General features: G+C 47.7%; 1 protein-coding gene across 4 annotated transcripts in view; it reads left to right on the plus strand.

Moving 5' to 3' along the window:
- Positions 1–22500, plus strand: part of afg2a (AFG2 AAA ATPase homolog A) — an 86968-nt gene that overhangs the window by 59304 nt on the left and 5164 nt on the right. For 2 of the 4 annotated variants that reach the window (XR_008834615.1, XR_008834617.1), the window contains 2 exons: positions 10525–10646; positions 17825–17910. Coding sequence is in view for 1 of the 4 variants with exons in the window: in XM_056439128.1 (XP_056295103.1) it covers positions 17825–17989 (165 nt within the window). In the remaining 3 variants the exon portion in view is untranslated. Of the gene's footprint in view, positions 1–10524; positions 10647–14251; positions 14339–17824; positions 17990–22500 lie in introns of those variants that run through there. The other 2 variants (XR_008834616.1, XM_056439128.1) reach the window with 2 other exon arrangements.

Genomic DNA, 22500 nt, shown 5'->3' on the forward strand with positions numbered 1-22500 from the left:
TATAGAGGTGGAAGGTTTCTCTGTTGGTGAAGCCAGAGGCTAGCAGGTAAAAATGTTTTTATTTGTTTTATTTTTTCATTTCTTTATTTCACTTCATCTCAATGGAAGTGTGTGTTGCGCGTGTTTTGACTTCCAGGAGGCGAGAAGTGTTGGGAAAGTTTAACATTTGAGTTTCCCAGCACGAGATAAACCACAAACTCTACCTATTCCCTCTTTCCTTATCTTCTTCCCTCTGTCTATCTCATTCCTCCCTTTCTTCTTGTATTCTCACACTAGCACACAGACACACACACATGCATACATATATATATATATATATTTACATATATTCATTTATACACATCTATTTATATTTATTTATTCATATATATATTTATTTATTTATTTATATGTTTATTTATTTATATATATATATGTGTGTGTTTATATATATATAAATGTATACATATGTATTTGTATATATATTTGAATTGTATAATTAACTCAAACACCTGCAAGGGTTTATTTATACAAACACTCAGCTGTATATAAATATATTTTTATTGGTCTGAGGAAATATTAAATATATATAAATATATATATATATTAGAGTTTTCATATGCTGTATATATATATACACAGAATATTAAATATAGAAGTTCTTTAAAATGCAATTAAAAAAAAAATATCATTCATTGATTTGTACAAATCAAGAATGCATGACATATTTTGATTTTTTATTATGGCTTACATTACAGAAAATAAAGAACTTTATCAAATATTCTAATTTTCTGAAAAGATAGTCCTGTATATGTATATATATATATATATTGTCTAATTCATTTAAACACCTGCAATTTATATTTATTTACAAACACTCAGCTGTTATAAATCTTTATTTTATATATATATGTGTGTTTATATAAATTTTATGAGATAGGATTTGTATATAGTTTTCTTTATATATAATCATATATAAAGAATAAAGGCTTGCAATATTTCAGTTGATTTGTAATGAATAATGCATATATATTTTTTTTTTAATTGCATTACAGAAAATATAGAACTTTATCACAATATTCTAATTTTCTGAGACAGTCCTGTATATATAGAAAGAGAAAGAAGTGAGGTGTAACTGGTAAAGAGGGACATGTACATGCAGCTCCTGGTCTGAATAGCACTTCCTGGCGTGTGAAAGGCGAGCTGAGGAGGGAGGGGAGGAATAAAGGGAGTGAGTGGAGGGGGGGTGGGGGGGGCGCCTCCTTCTCCTTCTCCTCTTCCTCCCTTCTCCTGCTGCTGAAAGCCTTGTTTGCCATTCTTGCGAGCACCCTCTCTGAAAAGGGAGTCAACGGTAGGGGAGGGGTGGGGGGGTAAGAGGAGGGGAGGGAGGGAGGGAGGGTGGGGGGGGATGTTACAATGAGACGAGGAGGACCACATCCGTGTTGGCCAGGTGTTCCCTTTGTGATCCTCACCTTGCACTCAGGCATGGAGAGAGAAACAGAGAGGAAGGAATACACCGAGAGAAAGGTGGAGAGAGATAGGGAAGGGAGGGGGGGGAGCAAAATAGTGTGTGTGTGTGTGTGTGTGTGTGTGTGTGTGTGTGTGTGTGTGTGTGTGTGTGTGTGTGTGTGTGTGTGTGTGTGTGTGTGTGTGTGTGTGTGTGTGTGTGTGTGTGTGTGTGTGTGTGTGGAGGCATGGAGATACAACACACACACACACAGAGAAGGAGAGGCAGGGAGGGGGGGAAAGCCCCTCGATCCCGCCATTCTTTCACTCAGATAATCTGCAGGAAAGGTGCAGCGAACACAAGCTGTGCACGTGTGAGCGTGCACGCACTCACGTGCACGTTTGGCTCTCCTGTGATTGTGTGTGTGTGTGTGTGTGTGTGCCGGCGCCTCGTATTTATTCAGCGCAGGTTTCGCGGCTTTCGTGCGCGACGCCATTGCGCTCCAGCAACAACACGTTGTGTGTGTCCCCCCCGTTTGCCGACCGCCTTATCGCGGCCCTGAACGCCACGCACGGCTGAACCTGAACGCCACTCTTTTCCCAGCCCCTTCACATCCTGCGGGACCCCCCAAAGTCAAGTCGCCGTGGAACTTTTTTTTAAATACGCATTACTGTAAACGCTACGACCAAACAGGCTCCTTACACCGCTCAGGACATCAAGACGGATAATGGGGCTACAGATTGGATTGGACCGGGGGGGGGGGCTCGGCCCAGAGAAGTTTTTCCCCCCCGAAAGATTCTTATCTCGGAAGATTTTTTTCTTACACGAAATTGCAAGCAGATGGTCAGCGCCGTTTCTCGCCATCCTTAAGAGGAGTTGTTTGTGTAATCTCGTAATGCCGGATAGTTGCAGGAACCGTAAAGGGGGGGGGGGGGGATCCAAATTAGGTGGTCTCGTTGGCCGCGGAAGGGTTCTGCCAAAAACTAATGTCAAGCGCACGAATAACGAAGTCTTACTTCACGACCGAGACTTCACCGAGGAGTTCGTCGGGTAATTTTTTCCGAAGCCACGCTTGAATGAACTCGCAGTTCCACACCTGACCTCGGGTGGAGGAGGAGGAGGCTTGTTGTCGAGGGAGAGAAGAAGAAGAAGAGAGAGAAAACGCCGGGCGACTTTCAGTTTGCGGTTTGTTAGTCTTTGAGATTAAGCATGTTGACAGCATGCGAATAGACCAGTTTATCTATCTTTAGAAACTCCGGGGTTGTTGCGCTCCTGCCAAAAAGGGAATCACCGAGATCCGGAGCGGTTACACAACCAGAGGTGCGGTTGCGTTTCGTGGATTTCGTCCAAAAAGAAGACGCGATGAACTCTTTATCCTTCCATCGACAACTTCGATGCACAGATTAGCCCAACGCTTGTTTTGCCCCGTTTGCATTTCGATAGCCTCGCTGTATGTGTGCGTCCTCCAGGAGGTCGGTGTCCTCCTCCTCTGATTGGTCTGCATCACACCTCCTGGGTGTAATCTGTCAAGGAGACACTGCGTTCTGGAGACGTGAGTCATGACGAATTAACCTCGGTGCCAGAAGACTTTCTCCCTATTATCTTCCTGTTTTTTTTTCTTCAAGACTCAACACACCTCTGTTGCTATTACAGTTCTATATGTATATTTATATTTATATATATATATATATAAATATGTATATATATTTCTGTATATATGTATTTATAAATATATATGTATATATATATGTATATATGTGTATATATATGTGTATATATATGTATAGATATATATGTTTGTATATATATATATTTATAAATATATATGTATATATATATATATATTTATAAATATATATGTATATATGTTGATATATACAGGACTGTCTCAGAAAATTAGAATATTGTGATAAAGTTCTTTATTTTCTGTAATGCAATTAAAAAAAACAAAAATGTCATGCATTCTGGATTCATTACAAATCAACTGAAATATTGCAAGCCTTTTATTCTTTTAATATTGCTGATTATGGCTTACAGCTTAAGAAAACTCTAAAATCCTATCTCATAAAATTGTAATATTTCCTTAGACCAAGTAAAAAAAAAGATTTATAACAGCTGAGTGTTTGTCAAGGCTCAGGAAACCCTTGCAGGTGTTTCGAGTTAATTAGACAATTCAAGTGATTTGTTTAATACCCTACTAGTATACTTTTTCATGATATTCTAATATTTAGAGATAGGATATTTGAGTTTTCTTAAGCTGTAAACCATAATCAGCAATAAATCAGAATAAAAGGCTTGCAATATTTCAGTTGATTTGTAATTAATCCAGAATGCATGACATTTTTGTTTTTTTAATTGCATTACAGAAAATAAAGAACTTCATCACAATATTCTAATTTTCTGAGACAGTCCTGTATATGTATATATGTATATATATATATGTGTATATATATATTTATAAATATATATGTATATATATATGTATGTATATATATGTATTTATAAATATATATGTGTATATATATATTTATACATATATGTATATATATATATATACGTGTATATATATATATAAATATATATGGATATATATATTTATATATATACTACCAGTCAACCTCAATTTCTCCAGTTTTTATTGAAGTGTACACAGTTTAATTCCTCAAAGTACTCTGACTTTAAAGCATAGAACGAATGAACAATTGGAGATATAACAGCCGGACACACTCGTATGCATTCTTTCTACAATGGAAATCAAATGTTGTTCATAAAGTTCTTCCAGCTGTACGTCGTTAACCCATTACTTTTTGTGTAACTCTGAAATGTACATTATCTTTTAGTTTTTGGCAACCGTGAACCTTTTTGTTTAACCTCTGGCAGTTTGCCGCTTACCTTTTGTCCCATTTCAGTTCATTCACTGCACTTGAACCGTTTACATTTCCATAAAAACTGGAGAAATTGGGGCGTAAAGATGCCAAAAGCATCTCAAAGCAACTGTAAGAACAATCGCGTGATTTCCATCTCTGGGAGAAACTAGTAATAAAACCAAAAAGGCCGAAGGGGGGGAAGGAAAAAAATGAAAACATAATTGAAATCACGAGCGCTAAACGCACGCCGCCTCCTCCTAGTCCGATGCGTCCGCGGCGCCGCTCACGTCTCGTAGGAGCGCGGTTCGATTACCGGCAGCTTACTGTAAGACGAAATACAGAAATAGACCGGTGGGCCGGTGTTGCGTTTCACTCAAGGTCAGGAGAAAATAATATCCTCTTGTAAAAAGGCCCGGATGTATTCCTCTGCAAACAGGGCGTTGCTGAGCGGACCGGATGGATCGAGGACCGCGTGGATCCCCTCAGAGGTCACCGTCCACGGGGTCGGCTCCCGTCGGATCGCTTGATTTTCGCGCTTCATAATCCTCCGAATCATCTAAACCGAAATACGGCGTTCCTGCAGCGCCACGAAGAACTGCGTTAACTCCCCGGCTGCACCGAGGGAACCAGTGTTATCTCGTTTTCCCGCAGTCGTCTATTCAGGATGTGCAGAAGGCTTTTCTCTCTCCTTTTCCCCCAATAACTTTTCATTTTAATTGTGTGCGTGAAATACGGTAAAATCCCGTAAATATGCGATCTGAGAATATGTTGAGTTGGTCTCGGCAACACAACCATCCCCCGAGTTGACCTTGAGTATATGCACCATATGCACCATATGCAGTATATGTAGTATATGCATGCCGATGATGCAGCGTTGACCCTTGACCCGCTGGATGCCCTAGTGGAGGATGCCTGGGCCGTGTGGCCCGTGGGGCACTGACCTGTCAGTCCGTATCCATTTCCAGCATCCGATCATCTCGTCGTCCACAAAAAGTGGCGGAGCTCCCCCCCCCCCCCCCTTGGCCGTCGCCATGGAGACAGCCAGTCTGACCTGGAATGTCGCCGTTCCGGCACCACCGCTGAGGGCTTTTCACTCCAGAGAGCCGAACGCATCAATTGAGGCCGAAGCAGCCCCTTTATACTCTCACACACACACACACACACACACACACACACACACACACACACACACACACACATCCTTTAGTCTAATAAATCATGCAATCGGAAATCAGGAGGACACCAATTTGACCAGATTCCACTTTCTCAAATTGCAGGAAAACACACTTAACCCCCCCCCCCCCCCCCCCCGACTTCTGAGAGGGGCCATTGTTGTGCGCCTTGACCCCTCCACCCCCCGGCGCTCCTCCCCTCACCTTCCTCTGGCCTGTCTCTCCCCTCCGTGTCGCGTGACAAGCCGAGAGCACACCTTTTTTACCCCCCCCACCCCAAACAGGCGATCCTTTGACGAGCCCGGGCCCATCTGAAGGGCCGTTCTCCGGGGTCAGGGACCACAGGGGAAAGTGTGTAAATGATACCCGATGGCATGTAAAAAAGAAGAAGAAGAAGGTATCTGATAGACTGACACACCTGTCGAGAGTCCAACTGGTAAGAAGTTAAAGGACCGTGGGCGACTGTGGGGCCCCCAGAAGAGACTTCACACGGGGCCCCCAGGACCTTGCTCCTGTGATGCTGGACTGAGGTGGAGGAACTTCCCCGACTCTTCGGGGGACTTCCTAAAGCTAAGTCTGCTCACGTGAGTTCACTCGCTTGACTCTTTGTGGCTTTTCGCTTCATTCGCTCCTCAAAGGGGGCGGGGCTTATCTCCGTGGAAACAGTCATCATCTCCTTCATCCACCACGGAAGAGCTAACCACTAGTTCTGCTTCATACTTGTTGAGGACGTCCCACAAACGTCTGAACATCCAACGCCCTCGTGTTTGGGTTCATAACATTAATATTTATATAAATATATTTATACATGACATCACCCGTAGGCTCACACAGCTCGGTGACTTTCACCTCGACGTCTGAGTGACTTCAGCTTCCAGCTCCAGTTAGATTCAGCGACGGCGGAGCAGCTCGACGCCGATTGGCTTTCGCGACTCGGCGATGTTTGAAATATTTCAACTTGAGGCGAATTTTTCGCGCCGTGCAATTCGCCTCACGCAACCGCTCGCATCCGGACGTCGACTCTGCTCACGCGATCTACTCACGCCAACCATTCGCAACGGCAGCTTGAGACGGTTGCCTACGTTCCCCGGTCGGTAATCCGGTGACCGTACTTCAGGGGTTTTTAGGCCGAATGATGTCATCGGCCATTTTCTGCATGTTCTGGAGGACGAGACGCATCTCGGAACACGGAGCTCATCGCGCACGTTGAAAAAAAACGGGATTTAACCGTAACGGATGTGCTCATTTTAAAGGCTCCGTTTCTTTTTTTTAAGATTGCAACTCTTTGAGAACTATCGGCGTCTCCGCGTCAGACCGCGCTCGCCGTCATCTCTTGTCCAACATGCAATCATCCCGTCGGCCCGCCTGTGTGTGTGTGTGTGTGTTTACCTGAGGGGATTCGCGGCGCCGTTCTGTGAACGCCTGCCAGCGTATCCAGAATTCTTTATTTCATTTCTAGGTTGTATGTAAACCGCACGCGTGCAGCAAGAGTTCGCCCCGGCGCTCCGTCGTCACCCCGAGGAGACATTCCTGGAGGAGAGCGCGCCGTGTAATTTGCACACATTTGTCTGAGAGAGTTATCCGACTTCGGCTCGGCTGCTCCGAAATCTGACGGGAAGTTCCTAAGAAGAAAAAGAGGGAGTACTCTTTTTAAGGACGAGAGGCCGGCGATCGCCACAAACACGGAGCGGCTGTGGCTCTGATGGATGTACCAAATAAATAAATAAAAGGCCCAACCCTAAGACCATAAACATGTCCTTCCCCAAACGGAGGCTCCCTCCCTCCCTCCCTCCCTGCAGCCCTCCCTCATTCTCTCTGTTTCAACACATCCCTCTCTCGACTTCCTTCCTGCCCCACCCATTGAATTTTAATACCTGCCTGTCATGTTTTCTTCTCTCCCCCCCCTCCCCCCCTCCTTCACCAGACCCTCGCTGCGTATCTAGTAATTACCAGAGCGCTGAGGAAAGGAGAAGGAAAAAAAGAAGCCCTTTCATTTAAAAGGATTGGCAATTATCTCAGTGGAACACAATAAAATGGCTTCCCCTCGAGAGGAAGGGGAAGTTTGAGCCGCCGCACGTCGCGCCGCCTCCGCTCCTTGAAGTGGGAGCAGAGGTGGAGGTTCTCGTAGGAGGTGTATTTTTTCTTCTTTTACCCCCTTCTATTCTATTCAGATATTTGATAATCCAAACGGCACTCTGGGATTTTTTTATCGCTGCGATTTGTTCCCCCAAAATATGAACGCTTGCTTAAATGTTGTGTGTGTGGGGTGGGGGGGGGGGGGGGGATAAAGGAGGTGAGACGGCGACCTTTTAAACCAGACGTGATTTAAAGCCGTGGCCCGCTGTTCACCTCCAGGCCGATCTGTAAAGTTGTTCGGGACATTGTAAATAACACTTTTATGGCACCGGGTGGAGAGCGTGGTCCTAATATGGGGAGCAACGCCGCCGTCGGGGAGATCACTCGCTTTTTAGTTTTTAGAGCGGCAGCAAATGATACTCTACTAAAGCACCAGAAATGGTAAAAAAAAAAATGTAAGTAAATGAGCGTAGAGTTGTAAAATCGAATATTTGGGAAAGTGTGGAAAAGGGGAAACTGTTGAATTTGGCTACGGGAGTTTTTTTCTTTTTGCATTTCAGGCTGTGCAAAATTACACTTTTTAGTCAAAGTTCATAGAAGACGTGCTCCAAAAATAAAAAAACTATCTCCCCGAGCCAGTTGTGCTAATGCGGCTAGCTAGCATCCTGCAGCAGTTCATCATACGGAGAGGCTGGAACTGGCTTGGCATGAGTTTAAGTGGTCAAATATGATTCCAGGATTATTTTTTTTTACTGACACTGAGCGCAGATACTCGACGCCAGAGTCTCTCTTAAAAAAAAAAATCGGTATACTTCGCTGTAGCTCGTTTTATTTAAAAAAAAGTTATTTTTTATGTCGGCTGACGTGAGGCCAAGTGCTGCCGCGGCACTAAAAAACACCGGAGCTGGCAGCATCGCGGCGACTGGATAAATGTTACTAGTGGCAGAAACAATACCGTATTTTAATGCACGCGCCGCATTAATGAGGGCCGGTCGCCATTTGGAGCCGAGCCGAGTTAACGCGAGCCCAACATCGCAATGTCGGGGGGGTCCTTACACTCCAGACAAAACCTTTTAAGGAGGGAAAAGTACGAGCGACGGAGGACGGATGCGTCTCCATGGACGTGCAGTCGATGTACAGAATAGACAAACACAGTAAAATGACAATATTGATCCGCCTCATGAGGTCCGTAGTGGCAGATTTACTGAATTACTTGTTAAAGAGTCAAAAAGTATTTTGTTTTTTGCCTTAATCATCTCCTCATGATACTGTCCACATCTGGTAAAACCGCCCACGTCCTCAGCTGAACACATCATGTGATTCTACCCCTGCAGTCTAATATATCACAATATCACACATAGATCAATATGTGGTCACGTTTATTGGGGTTTTTCTGAAAAACCTTTAAAAATGACTTCGGACATTTTTTTTAGGAAGGGTGATGAAATGCAACGTACCCCCAAATAGGCTTGGGTACTGAAAACCGGTGCCAATATTAGCCATTATAAACATGTTTAAGTTGGCTCGTAGCTCGTAGCTCGTAACTCGTAGCTCGTAGCTCGCAGCTCGCAGCTCGTAGCTCGTAGCTCGCAGCTCGTAGCTCGCAGCTCGCAGCTCGCAGCTCGTAGCTCGCAGCTCGTAGCTCGCAGCTCGTAGCTCGTAGCTCGTAGCTCGTAGCTCGTAGCTCGCAGCTCGTAGCTCGTAACTCGTAGCTCGTAGCTCGCAGCTTGCAGTTCGTAGCTCGTAACTCGCGCTAGCTACGAGCTACGAGCGCGACAGTCTGACATCCGTTTGTTGTCAGTGCTCCATGAGAACGGCTTTAACAGGGAATCTGGCCCAAGAGATTTTTAATGTCCTCATTGTCAATCGTCGTTTTGTGCATTTATTTTTTTTGGGCACCGTTATCGTTTTAAAAGTACCGGTTTAGCACCGGTATCGGGGAAAAAAAGGAAAAAACCATCCCCATCCCTACGCCCAAACACAATGGAGGCTAAAGGCAACTTTTATTTTTGCTGTTTTCAGTTGTTTTTCTTTCCCCCGCCTCGCGGCCCCACCTGTCGTTTTCTTCTTTTTTTTGGGGGCGCCGGCTTCGAGAAAGAGAGAGAGGGGCAAAGTTTGGCTGGAACAGCTGGTTGCCTCCGCAACGCTTTGTGCCACCGCAGCGGATTGGAACAGGAACTGGCCTATCCGTGTCGCTCGGCAGGATCTGGGCCATGCCTTGTGTTAACAGATTATCTGATTTCCATTCAGGCGGCTCGGGTATCGGCCCCTCTCCTCCCGCTCGCTGGAAAAAAGAGACCCCGGCCAGCCTCTCTCTGAAAGCCCCCAGAGCCCTCCTCTCTTCTCCCATTTCCTGTCTTAATTACGCACTCCTTTTGTGCCCGCTGTTGTTTTTTTTCCTCTTCCTTCCCTCCTCCTCCTTCTACTTCTCTCTTGATCCCTCATCCCTTCCCTTTCTCACTGTCTGTCTCTCTCACTCTCTTTTTTTTTTTTTGTGTGTGTGAAAAAGATGAGGACCAAGATTTTAAAAGTCTGTTGTGCCCCCCCCCCCCCCACACACACACCTCCACCTCCACCACCATCCACAACCCAGCTCCCCTCCGTCGTCCCTCCACCTGAAAGGGAATACTGTGTTTTCGATGCATAAAAGGCTTGGCGCTGTCAACGGGATGAATCCACCAGGGCCCATGGAAAACATACTCAGAGCTGCAGCTACAGTTTCTCTGAAAGGGGAGAGAGGAAGGAGGAGGAGGAGGAAGAGGAGGGTGGATGGGTGAGTGAGGGAGGGAGGCAGCTGGAAGGGATTACTGTGCAGTTTCATAGGCAGCACAATTACAAACATACCAAGTGTTAACTTGGCTGTGCAGCATAACACCAATGATGACGTTTGGCTCTAGCATCTTTGTGTGTGTGTGTGTGTGTGTGTGTGTGACTGAAGCCTCCCCCATGTGTGCATAGTTACACGCAACTCTTTTTTTTGCAGTTACATTAAAGGCTCTCGGTGAAAGAGAACGAGGGCAAAGGAGCAGCGCCGGTGGAGGTGTAGTGAACACAATGGTCGTGTAAACCGAGCGAGCGCCTCCGCCGCGACAACAAAAAAAACAGGTTTGTCGCACGTCCCGCACCGGGTCCGGTTACCGAGCCGGGGCATCGAGGCGAGACCGAGAGAGGGTGACCTTGTCTGTGGAGAAATCTGACACAGGTTTTTCTTTTTCTTTTTTTTCGTGCCCGGTGGGGGATTTCTTCTTCCTCTTCTTCCTCTTCTTCCTTCCCGCCCTCTGCTTTTATCTCTTGTTGTCTCTTGCAATGGGTGGCTAATTGCTTCCATGTTGTTTATTACATTTAACTTGCAGCTCTTATTATTGTTTGCGGTGTGCGGTGCAGTGAGACGGAAAAAAACCAGGATGGTTTGAACTGTTTTCAAAGTTTCTAGTCGGACACAATTGATTCATAATAAGCATCTCAATTTCACTTCTACTTTTGTATTAAATATAATACACGACGGTGTATTTCTACTAACACAGGATGCTGATTCTCACCTGATTTTCTCTCTGAAGAACCCAAATGTACCGTAATGAAACTTGAAGAATTATGATTCATGGCTTATAAACAAAGTCAGAGGGACAAAAAATAGACAAATAATATATATATATATATATTATATGTATTATTAACAAATAATATATATATATTATATATATATATATTATTATATAAAAACCGCCACAGAAGCATTAACATGTGTTTCTTCAGCATTGGCCTCTCATAACCGCGTTGACAGGTCAGGTCTGTGCCTTGAAACGTATGCTAACCGGCGCTAACCCCTCCTTTAAAGCATCATGCCGTGTAGCAAAGCTGAGGAAGTCCAAAGAGCTTCAAATATGGCCGCCGAAGAACGAATGATAGTGGAACAGATATTTTTATTCAAATCGAAAATAAAAGTCTGAGCGGCGGCCATTTTTTCGTGAAGCTGTCGCAAAGAATTGTAGCTAAATCATTAGATTTCCACGGTCACCGTGGTTAGCGCCATTTCCTCTAGAACCCGTCAAATTGTCCGTTTTACTCTCCTTCTATTTCTATGCCCCGGATACATGCCGGAGCACCGAGCGTCCATTCAAACGGGAGTTAAGTGTACTTTAAGAATATGGCGAGCTGATTTTTCCATTGCATTATCAACATTTTTGGGTCGCCGTAATGTCTTTTAAATCCGAGGGGCGCGTCTTAGTGGAGCGGCGCATGTCGACAGAACAATGACTTATCGTGGTTTCACGGACGCTACTTTTCCAATAAGAGGATTCTTACCCGCGGCCTCCATTTAATAGAGCTAAAAGCACGCCTCCATCATTACCTTCACATTGAAAATGCGGAAGGTTATGTTTTGATCGCCGTGTATTTATTTATTTGTATGCGTGTTACTCGCATAACTCAAAATGTATTAAACCGAATCGCATGAAATTTGGTGGGATGATTGGTTATTATCCGGGGATCATTTGATTAGATTTTGGGATCGATCAGGTCAAAGGTCAAGGTCAAGGTCATGAAAAGGTCAAAATCTTCTTTTTTCTTCAATTTTTAGCCAATTGGCATGCAACTAATGCCAAAATGTGGCGAAGGTATGCGCTCTACCGAGTGCCCGTTCTAGTTTGCATGTGTTATTATTATGACATAACAAAAACGCTGAATGTTTTCCATTTAAAATCTGAAGGGGGGGGGGGGCATCACCCTTTTCTCTTCGGCTCTACTTTCTTACTCCAGCGTGAGATAGTGTCTCTATTAACACGCCTTGTATTTTCTGTCTCACACACACACACACACACACACACACCTACATGTAGGGACACACACTTCCGTCTCTCAGCCCGGTCTCGGCTCAGCGCGAGGGTAAACAAGCTAATGTTTAGATTTCACGGAAGTGGAAACTCATCCGGTCGGGTCTGCTCCGTCACTCAGCGGCGTCCCTGTTTATGTTTGTCTTTTTGGGAAGTATCTGGGAGTCGCGGCACATGTGAGCACTCTGAGTGTTTGTGTGTGTGTGTGTGTGGGGGGGGGGGGGTGCACACATTCCTTAATATTGAGACTCAAACTCACAGTGATACGGGACGATGGTGACGGAGGTGTTGCTAACGGGACAGGTGCGGAAAACCTGGCGAGTTCACGCCAACGCAAAGCCCCGTCGAATGAAACCGCTCGCCGGAAACGTGTCTTTGTAAAGCAAACACACGTTAACGTTACGGCCAACGAGTCGACGTCTCAACGCGGCCGCGCTCGCACTTCCTCTGCTTTTCTTCACTTTATTTTTTTTTGTTGTCCCTCCACGTGCGCACACACACACACACACACACACACACACACACACACACACATGTGCGTACCTGCTGCTATTTTACCCGTGGCCATTTTTTTTGTTTTTTTGTAGAGGTGTGAGAGCCAGCCGGGGTTGTTTTGACAGATTCAGGGACTTCATTGCCCCCGCCCCCCCCCCCCCCCAGGGCAGCTGTAGGGGTGTGAGCGACTCTCTTCCCCCCCACCTCCACCCTCCACCACCACCACGTCACCCTCCAGACCCAAAAGGAGAGCAACACAGCTGCTGCTACCTCTTCCCCCCCCCCCCTCCCTCCCTCATCTCACTCAGCCCCTTCACCTGGTCTCCATATGATTGTGACCCTCAAACACACACCCACACACACACACACACACACACACACACACACACACACACACACACACACCATAAAAGGTAAAAGAGGTGTGACATCTAATTCTGTAATGACCCTGCGCTCAGCAACAGCCACCCTCTGACACACACACACATACACACACACACAGACACACACACACACACACATACACACACACACAGACACACACACACACACTGCTCTGCGGTGCTGCCAGGATTAGAGTCTCGACTCCTGCTGGGGCCACACATGCTAAAAATGAAAATGTGTAAATTTATGATGCCAGAGGATATAAAAAAACAAACGGCAAAACGTGACGTGTGACGGGAAACCAGATTTTTTTCCCCCGCAATAATGTAAATCGCGGCGCCACGACGGTTAAGAAACACACAGGCAGCCGAAGGGCATCACGCCGGACCCCAGTCTGACTAAATGTTTAAATGTTTATCCGCAAACTCTTTGTCAAACAGCCTCTCGGGGATCGCCGCGGTGCGTTCAGGTGCCCTCGCTTCTCTTCCCGTGCAGAGGCTGGCGATGTAGATCATCTGGCTCCGGGCCCGTCGCACATCTGTATTCGCTCTGCGCGGCATTGTTGTTGTGCAATTGTCTTTTTTTCTTTTTCTTTAAGATCTCAGCGTTTACTTTTTCAGTGTAATCACTGTAAAAAAAAAAAAAAAACTTAAAAAACCAAAGCAGTAATAAACCAGAGTGATCCTCTTTATATCGGCATGCCTGTAGCATGGAGAGGAGTCTAAATCAGGAGTCACGTAGGTTTCTTTGAGTCACTTTCCCCCCCCCTCCCCCCCCCCCCTCCTGGCTGTGCTGGACAACACGGGGTTAACAGCGCCAGAGTTATTCGGTTCTTTGGACACGGTGGCCTCGGCAGCCGGATGCGAGTTTGACTCAAGGGCAAAAATCCAGAACGAAAGCCTCTCATGTTTTTGACTGGTTGCCAACTCTCTCTCTCTCTCTCTCTCTCTCTCTCTCCCCCTCTCTCTCCCCCCCCCTCCTCTAATCCGCCTCCCACATCAGAACCAGGGCTGACATGAAGCAGGTCCGGTGTCCCTCTGAACACGGCCACACCCCCAAAGTTACGTCATCTCCGAGTTTAAGAGAGAGGTGTGCAAAAGTTCTTCAGAAATATTATTTCTTATATCCGACGAGATCTCACAGGAGAGGTCGGCGAGGTCGACTTCTGGACGACGAGCTTCTACCTCGATGGATTTGTTCCTTTCTTTTTTCGGGGATGAAGCTCGGAGCTTCATCCCCGAAAAAAGAAAGGAACAAATCCATCGAGGTAGAAGCTCGTAGTCCATTGGCCGAGAGGAGAACCGCTGCCGGACCCCGAGAGACGTTTTTAAAAATGAATTTCCCAAACGTGAACTCCAGACGTCGACCTCTCCGACCTCTCCCGTGAGATCTCGTCTTTGTTCCGCGTGAATCCATCGGCGGCCCGATCTCCGAGTCACGGTGACTCACCGAGGCCTCTGGAGGATTGCGGGCTGACGGGTTTGAGAAGGAAAACCGCGCACGGCGAACGCCTCCGAGGCGAGACGGGCCGGCTATCATCCCGCACGGCGAGAAAAGAAAAAAAGAAACAGAGAAGAAGAAGAAGAAAGACTTTCGTCATCGCGTTCTGTCGGTTTGACCCGAGAGCCGCCGGGCGGATCCCGTCCTCCGTTTATCCTCCGCTTCCACCCAGCGCAACACTTTGAGTTCACTCGCTTGACTCTTTGTGGCTTTTCGCTTCATTCGATCCTAAGAGGGGGCGGGGCTTATCTCCGTGGAAACAGTCATCATTTCCTTCGTCCACCACGGAAGAAGTAACCGCTGGTTCTGCTTCATACTTGTTGAGGACGTCCCACAAACGTCGGAACATCCAACGCCCTCGTGTTTGGGTTCATAACATTAATATTTATATATATTCACACATGACATCACCCGTAGGCTCACACAGCTCGGTGACTTTCACCGACTACGTCCGAGTGACTTCTGATGGCTCAACGCCGATTGGCTTTCGGCGAAGTTTAAATATTTCGACTTGAGGCGAGTGAGTTTGAATGCGTGTGAGGGCGCCGGTGATGCCGGTGCCTGTGAGGCGTCAAAGAGGCGTCGCCCCGCCGGCTCCTCGCTGATGGCGGGTTCTCCGTCTCCCGCGCCACTTCCCTCTGTTTGTTTGCAGGCTTTTTGGTCCCGAGGTTTTCTCAAGTGTTTCAAGTTTCAAGTTTCAAGTTTTTATTGTCACATCCCCTTTTATACAAGTATAATCGGTTCGTGAAATTCTTATGTGCTCGTCTGGGTCTCTCAATCTGGTTTTGTCCTCTCTCTCTCTCTCTCTCTCTCTCTCTTCCTCCCTCTCTCTCTCTCTCCTCTTCATCTCTCGCCCTCTGAGACTTCAGGTGGAATGATCCCGTTCCCGAAAAGAAGAGCCCGTCAATGCTTGCCCGACATGCCAAGCCAAGTATTTGTCTCTCTGGGTTCCCAACCCCCTCCTCCTCCTCCTCCCCCCCCCCTCCCCTCCCCCCCCCGGATCCTTGAGAACAGGAAGTGTATCTTGTTAAGTGATGGATGGGCCCCCTGCTCTTGCTGAGAGGAAAGGGGGGGGGGGGGAAACGCTTTCCTTCCCTCCAGGGCAGTCAGATGAGTTTAGCAGTCTCAGAGCTGAGGGTCGCCCATGAGGCCACGCCCCCGTTTGAATTTGAACTGAATTGTGCATTAATGTGCATGCAAGATGCATTGGGGTGTGTGTGTGTGTGGGGGGGGGGGGGGTCAGCAGGTCTGTGTTGACTTGCAGCCGCCAGATTCTTCCTCGGTTTGCACCTCAGGAAGTGTCCCCGGTGTGTGAAGGCGCACAGACGGTAACCCGCGGTAACGGACGGCGACGTCAGAGTCTCTCTCGTCGGCTCGCCACTCGTCCCCCCGGCAGGACTTACCGTCGCCGCGGCGACTCACGGCGCCGTTATTTCCTCGCCGTCCGCGTTCCGTACCGCCCACGAACCGGCGGAACAATCCACAGGCCTGAAAACCCCAGAACACTTCCTCTCCTGGTCCTTGTTGTGGTTACCGAAGGGGAGCGACTGATGGTTGTCTCCAGTTTACATCCTCTGGTGTTCCACTCACACACACACACACACACACACACACACACACAAGCAACAGATAAAAGGCAGGGAAACCGTCCCTCGGCCCAGTGAGCGGGAATCGGTTGTCCAGAAGGGAAAAACAGATCGCCATGAAACCAAAACTCCTTCAAAAGTTGCATCGCGGCAAACACCGCGTGGCGTTTCCTGTCGTGAGGACCCTGCCACTTTCGTGAGGACATTGCCACTTTCATTTCACTGCACACCCTGTGTGTGTATGTGACAAATAAAACATCTTGAATCTTGAATCTTGAACACACCCTTGACCTAAACACACTCTTGACTTTCAACCACAGACGCATCCGGCGGCCAAACGCCGGCATCTCGACGTCCACGCTGCCTTCACCACGTCGGCTTTTAAAGTCGACTGAAAAGAGTTTGTTTCCATTCTTTTCCATCTGTCATTAAGCATTTAGCCCCCCCCCCCCCCCCAAAAAAGCGTGAATTAAAAACGTTCCCAGTTGAGGCCGAGTCGACGTCCTTAAATGACTTGAAGGATATTTGCTTGACGAGAAAAGAGGAAAGAAGATTTAAAGCGAGCGGTCCTCTCAGTCTGACTCGATTCGTTTGTCCTGCTTTGGAGAGATTGATCTCCTGTTGATGTCCGTGGGCAATAAGAAGGTCCCGAGGAGGCCTCTGCCGGGCCTCTGCTGGGCCCCTGAAGGCCTCTGAAGGCCTCTGCCGGGCCTCTGCCGGGCCCCTGAAGGCCTCTGAAGGCCTCTTTGAGAAACGGGCCCGGCGGTGCGATGCCGGCGTGTCCACCGGAGTTCAAAAGGTTCTCCGATCCCCACGGATCGCTCCTGATGTGACCTCCTGCATGGCTGGCGTCTGCGCGTGTCTCTAGCTGGTCACGGAGGCCCGTCTGGCCGGGGGAGGGGGGGGCGGGGCGTGGGTCAGGAGGGGGGGGCAGGGGGGGCGGGGCAATATATCTGTCAGTTTCAGCCGGTGTTTGTTTTTCCTTGTCGGTTCTCCATTCCCTCAACTCAAGGAGAGTCGAACGTATTTGTGGTACTTTTTTTTTTTTCAAAATCCCAACGGCATACTTGTCTGTCCGTCGGCGTCGGAGAGAGAGAGAGAGAGAGAGAAGAGAGAGAGAGAGGCGCCCTGCCACTTCATGACGTCTGACGAGCGGAGGCCCGGTTGGGACTCGAGGACTTGTTTTGGGGTCGCGGGGCTGTGATCTGGAGGAAGTGGAGGCCTCGTCGGATAACGTCAACGCCGTCTCCGACGGGAAAAACACAACCGCCATGTGTCACAGTTTGCACTTCAGGCATTTTGGTTCATGGTTCTGTGTGGAAATCGACACCGTAACAAGCGAGCAGCGAGGGGGGGTCAAAGGTCAGAGTGCCCTCCTGACAGGATTTCTGTGACGCCGAATTCACGATGTACAAAAAAAAAGATATTTCCACTTGACAACCAAGCTGACAGTCTCTCTCTCTCTCTCTCCTCCCCCCCTCTCTCTCAGGCTCTGATGCGTCCGGGTCGCCTCGACCGCATCGTCTACGTTCCTCTCCCCGACGCTCCGACCCGGCGGGAGATATTTGCGATCCAGTTCCGCGACATGCCGGTGGCCCCGGACGTGTCCCTGGAGGAGCTGGTGACCCGCACCGACAAGTACTCCGGAGCAGAGGTGAGTTCACGGGTCCTTTGACCTTTTGGTTTGTGAAGATGAAAAAGCAACAACGACAAGAACAATCAGCGACTCGTGACGTCGACGAGGTTCTTTGATATGTTCTGTGGTCCGACTCGTGCTCTCCGCCCCTTTGACCCCCGACAGAACTATTTGCAGTGTTGCCTTTTTCTTTTCTTCTTCGTGGAGTTTGAGGACCGTTGAAAAACACGCTGTTTAATAATCCAATCCAAAATGGTGCTCGCCACGAGGATTCGCTGCATTCTCGCCGTATGTGTCCCCTGAACACCCAAATATTCTTAAAGAAAGAGATCTGAAGGAATATTTTAAATGCAGAATTCAACTTTGTATTGCTCTATACCGACGGATATTTTTTTTCTTTTTCTTTTCGAGAGACTTTGAACACATGAACTTAGGGGGCGGAGTCACAACATTGAGTCCCTTTCTAATCACACAGTTGAGGACGCGCTAGCGACGGGTTTGTCGCGAGCGGGCGAGGACCGACTCGGACTCGTTTCGCTCGACATCGTTGGCCGAGCGGGACAGAAATGGAGACGTTTATAAAGTCGTTCCAGATGAGCCGGAGAAGAGAAAGAGATTCACGTGGTCGGGGCGGCGAGGCGTTCCCGTCCTCTCTCTCGACGTTACGATCCTCCTCCCAGAGAGAGAGAGCGGCCTCGAGCCGCCGTCCACCTGGAGGAAGGTATGCGGCGAGTGAGCCGAGCCCCGGCTATCGGGTGTCGTTGTTTGAACATCGGGGCTCTCTGGTGTCCACCGTCTCATCTGAGCGGCGGAGGGTTTGCAGTCGCTCGCCATTTGACTGTTTTTAAAAAAATATATTAAAATGTATTATTGTTGGTCAACGGAAATTGAATGAGCAACTATTTAGGTAAGTCGATGTTGGTTCGGTTCATTTTCAAGCAAAAACTTAACACGTCAACCTCCTCAGGCGGGTTTTCCTCGTCATACTTAAGGAAACTCAATATCTTGTGAAATTTGTCAAAATTTCCATTTTACACACCGAGGCCGTAGATCCGAGTCCACGAGACAAATCTGAAAACTGGAGGGAAAAGAGAATGCAGCGTTTACCAGAAGAAGAACACCTGAGGGGATAAACACAGCAGATAAACAAGTAAAAAAACAAGTAAACGACCTAGCGTCTAGAGTCTTTGTATCCGTCGCGTACGTAACAGAGTTTTTGCACTCACTTGCCATTTGACTTCTTGAAACCACCGAAAACTGGCGGGAAACCACCTGAAAATGGCGGGAAAAGAGAATGCAGCATTTACCAAAAGAAGAGCACCGGGGGGGACGAAAGCAGCAGATAAACATGTCAATAAACAAGCAAATAAACATGTAAATAAACAAGCAAATAAACATGGAAATAAACAAGTAAATGTCCAAACACGGTCTGGTCTTTGTATCCATAGTCACTCGCCATTTAACTTCTCAAATCCACCGAAAACAGGCAGGAAAACTGGCGGGAAAACTGACAGGTAACCACCGAAAACTGGCGGGAAAATAGAATGTCGCGTTTAGCAGAAGAAAAGCACCTGAGGGGGACAAACGCAACAAATAAACAAGCTAATAAACACGTAAATAAACACGTAAATGTCGCGTCCTGCTCTCCGTTGAGCTGATGCGGTTTGAGTGCCGAGGCTCACCGTGCGTCTCGAGGTTCTCGCGTTGCCGCCGGCCGCCGTAAACCGGTTTACAGTAAACGAGTAAACACTGAACGCGCTGCTGGTAACGGGGAGAAAAGGACGCCACGCGGACGGGTGGAGCATGTTCACTTCCTCCCGCTAAATACTAGCCGTGGCGTGATGACACCTTGAGGGCAGGTGACACGCTCTGGAGATCATCAAAGAGTATAACAGCGTTCATGAAGAAGAGAATTATGACTTTAAACCTGATTAAACAGTTTCCAGTGTAAGAAAATAACCCGTGAGGCCCATATTCAGATATATACACATTGAATACGCTTTATTGACCGACGTACTTGGTGTTAAAGATATCTCGGTCAGTATTTGGGGGTTTCGTGACCCGGAGGTGATGCACCGCCGGGCGCGTCGAGCACCTTTCAGTCCTCGGTCTCGGCGGTGTGACCACCTGAAGCTTCGACTTTAATTACATTCCTGGGATTTCAGGCTTGTTGGAGAGGAGGAGGAGGAGGAGGAGGAGGGGGTGAGGGGGGGGTCACGCAGGAGGACACAGTCGTTGTCAGCTCGGAGCGAGAGAAGCTTGTTAAAATCACCTGTCTTCCTACCTGCCTGGAGTGACACCTGGTTTCCCAACGCACACACACACACACACTAAGCCCAGAGAAATCGCTGCCGGCTCTCCCTCCTCACCTCTGCCACCCCGTTCCTAAACAGAAGCAACATTTGAGAGGAGGAGGAGGAGGAGGAGGAGAAGAAGGGCTTAACCTGCTCCTGGAGGAAGGTGTGATGCTACTCCACCTCTCTCTCTCTCTCTCTCTCTCTCTTCTCTCTCAATTTCATGATCAAGCCCCGACAGGAAAAGACCTGGAGGATTTATGGCAGCCAGTCGGTTCCAGGCCTTGTTCCCGAGCCTTAAGTTTCAATGCAGCGCTTTTTGCATTTCTTTCTTTCAAAACAAAGACATTTTCAATGTTTTCAATTAAACTTGAATTTCCTTTCCCACACCGGGACTGATCGAGTTAACAAAAAGCCTTTTATTGAAGACGCTGCCGTTCACACGCACATGTACATTTACTCAAAGTCGGTGGCAAATTGCACATTATGTCCTAATCTAACGGACTTATCCGACTTTATGGAGTCTTTGGCTGCAAGAAGATCCGATCCATAAAGGAGCTTTAGCTGAATCCATGAAAATGAAGAGAGAAAGCCCTCTCTCTCTCTCTCTCTCTCTCTCTCTCTCTCTCTCTCTCTCTCTCTCTCTCTCTCTCTCTCTCTCTCTCTCTCTCTCTCTCTCTCTCTCTCTCTCTCTCTCTCTCTCTCTCTCTCTCAAACTCGGAAGGAAGTCTTTCCCCACTTGTGAGAGGAGTCCACTCACAGGCGAGGCTTGATATCAGATGATGTGGCAATGAATCAATATGTGATTTTTTTTTTAGTAATTACAAATGTAAACGTGCAAATTCTGAAAAATCAAAAGACGTTGAATACGATTGAAAAAAACCCTAAGGCCTAACCCTAACCCTTTCCATCATCTTTGGTCGGGAGAACCATGCAATTTGTGTGTGTGTGTGTGTGTGTCCGTCCTCGGCTAATCCCGCGCCGCGTTATTTTACGGCGGGTTCCCGTTTATGGCCGCACGCTTTCTCAAAACACCTTTTTTTTCGGCGTGTTTTATATATACGGCCCGCTGACTCCTCCCCCTTTCCCCCCTCACCCCCCTTGACCCGCTACTCGGCACCTGACTCGTGATTCACCGTCCTTCAAACAATTAGTTTAAAGCACGTCTGGCGTCGCTCTCTTTGCACGATGTGTTTCTATTTTTTCCCGCCTTTTCTTTGGCGGGAAATCCGAGACGTTAAAGATCGGTATTTATTTGTTTTGAACCACGCTGGGAGTTAGCAACTCTAACTGCTCCTTGCTAACTGCTCCTTGCTAACTGCTCCTTGCAGTTAGCAGATGTCGACAAGTTGTTGACAAAAGAAATCAGTACCCCCCCCCCCCCCCAACCCTCGATTGAACCTGGTAAGAACGGAGCTGGAAGCTCGTAGAGGGGGGCGTGTGACTGACAGGCGGTACGCCCCCCCTCCCCCCCTCCCTCCCTTAAAAGGAGGGGGGGGGGTTGTTGAGGCATTTTAATAAAAACCTTTTTAAGCCGCAGCATTCAGCCGTATCAGGATATCTTTGTGCTCCGTCACGGACGCCTCTGACCGACCGCGACCTCCGTGGCGGCGGTGGGTCTTTTCCCCTCCGACGGGGTGGGGGGGGGGGGGCTGTTGGGTCCGGGCCCAGGTGTCTCGAGACGCCTGGCTGGCGGCCATTCAAACTCAGTGGCGCAATCGTGTTTTGTTAACGCAGAGGACGAATCAGGCAGATCAACAAACGGCTTTGATGTCAACACACACACACACACACATCACCTCTCCGAGTTTACTGAGCACCGAGGCAGCTTCCTGTCCAGGAAAAGAAGAGAGCCTCGTTTCCCTCTCATCACTGTGAGGTCTCATCACGGCGAAAAACGTCTCCGATCGGCGAGTCGACGGCGGGAAAACCAATTAAATTTTTCCTAATATGAATACGAGCCGCCGGTCGCTCGTGTTTCAATTGGCCGGGAACCGGAAGACCAAATGGGGACAAATGGAGCGAGACCGGAGGAGGTAGGAAAGGAGAGAGAGAGAGAGAGAGAGAGATCATAAAACCCCAGAAAGTATAGCCGATGACTATTAACTCGTTTCAGCTATTTTTAAAACAGAGGGATTTCTGTGTAGTCATAATTTATTGCCTGCTAACAATTTTCTAAAAGAAATGCACGAAAAAAATATATAAGATTCCCTTTTGATTGGAAGTGGAATTGAT

This window comes from Pseudoliparis swirei, chromosome 19, assembly GCF_029220125.1.
Source record: "Pseudoliparis swirei isolate HS2019 ecotype Mariana Trench chromosome 19, NWPU_hadal_v1, whole genome shotgun sequence".
Classification (NCBI taxonomy): domain Eukaryota; kingdom Metazoa; phylum Chordata; class Actinopteri; order Perciformes; family Liparidae; genus Pseudoliparis; species Pseudoliparis swirei.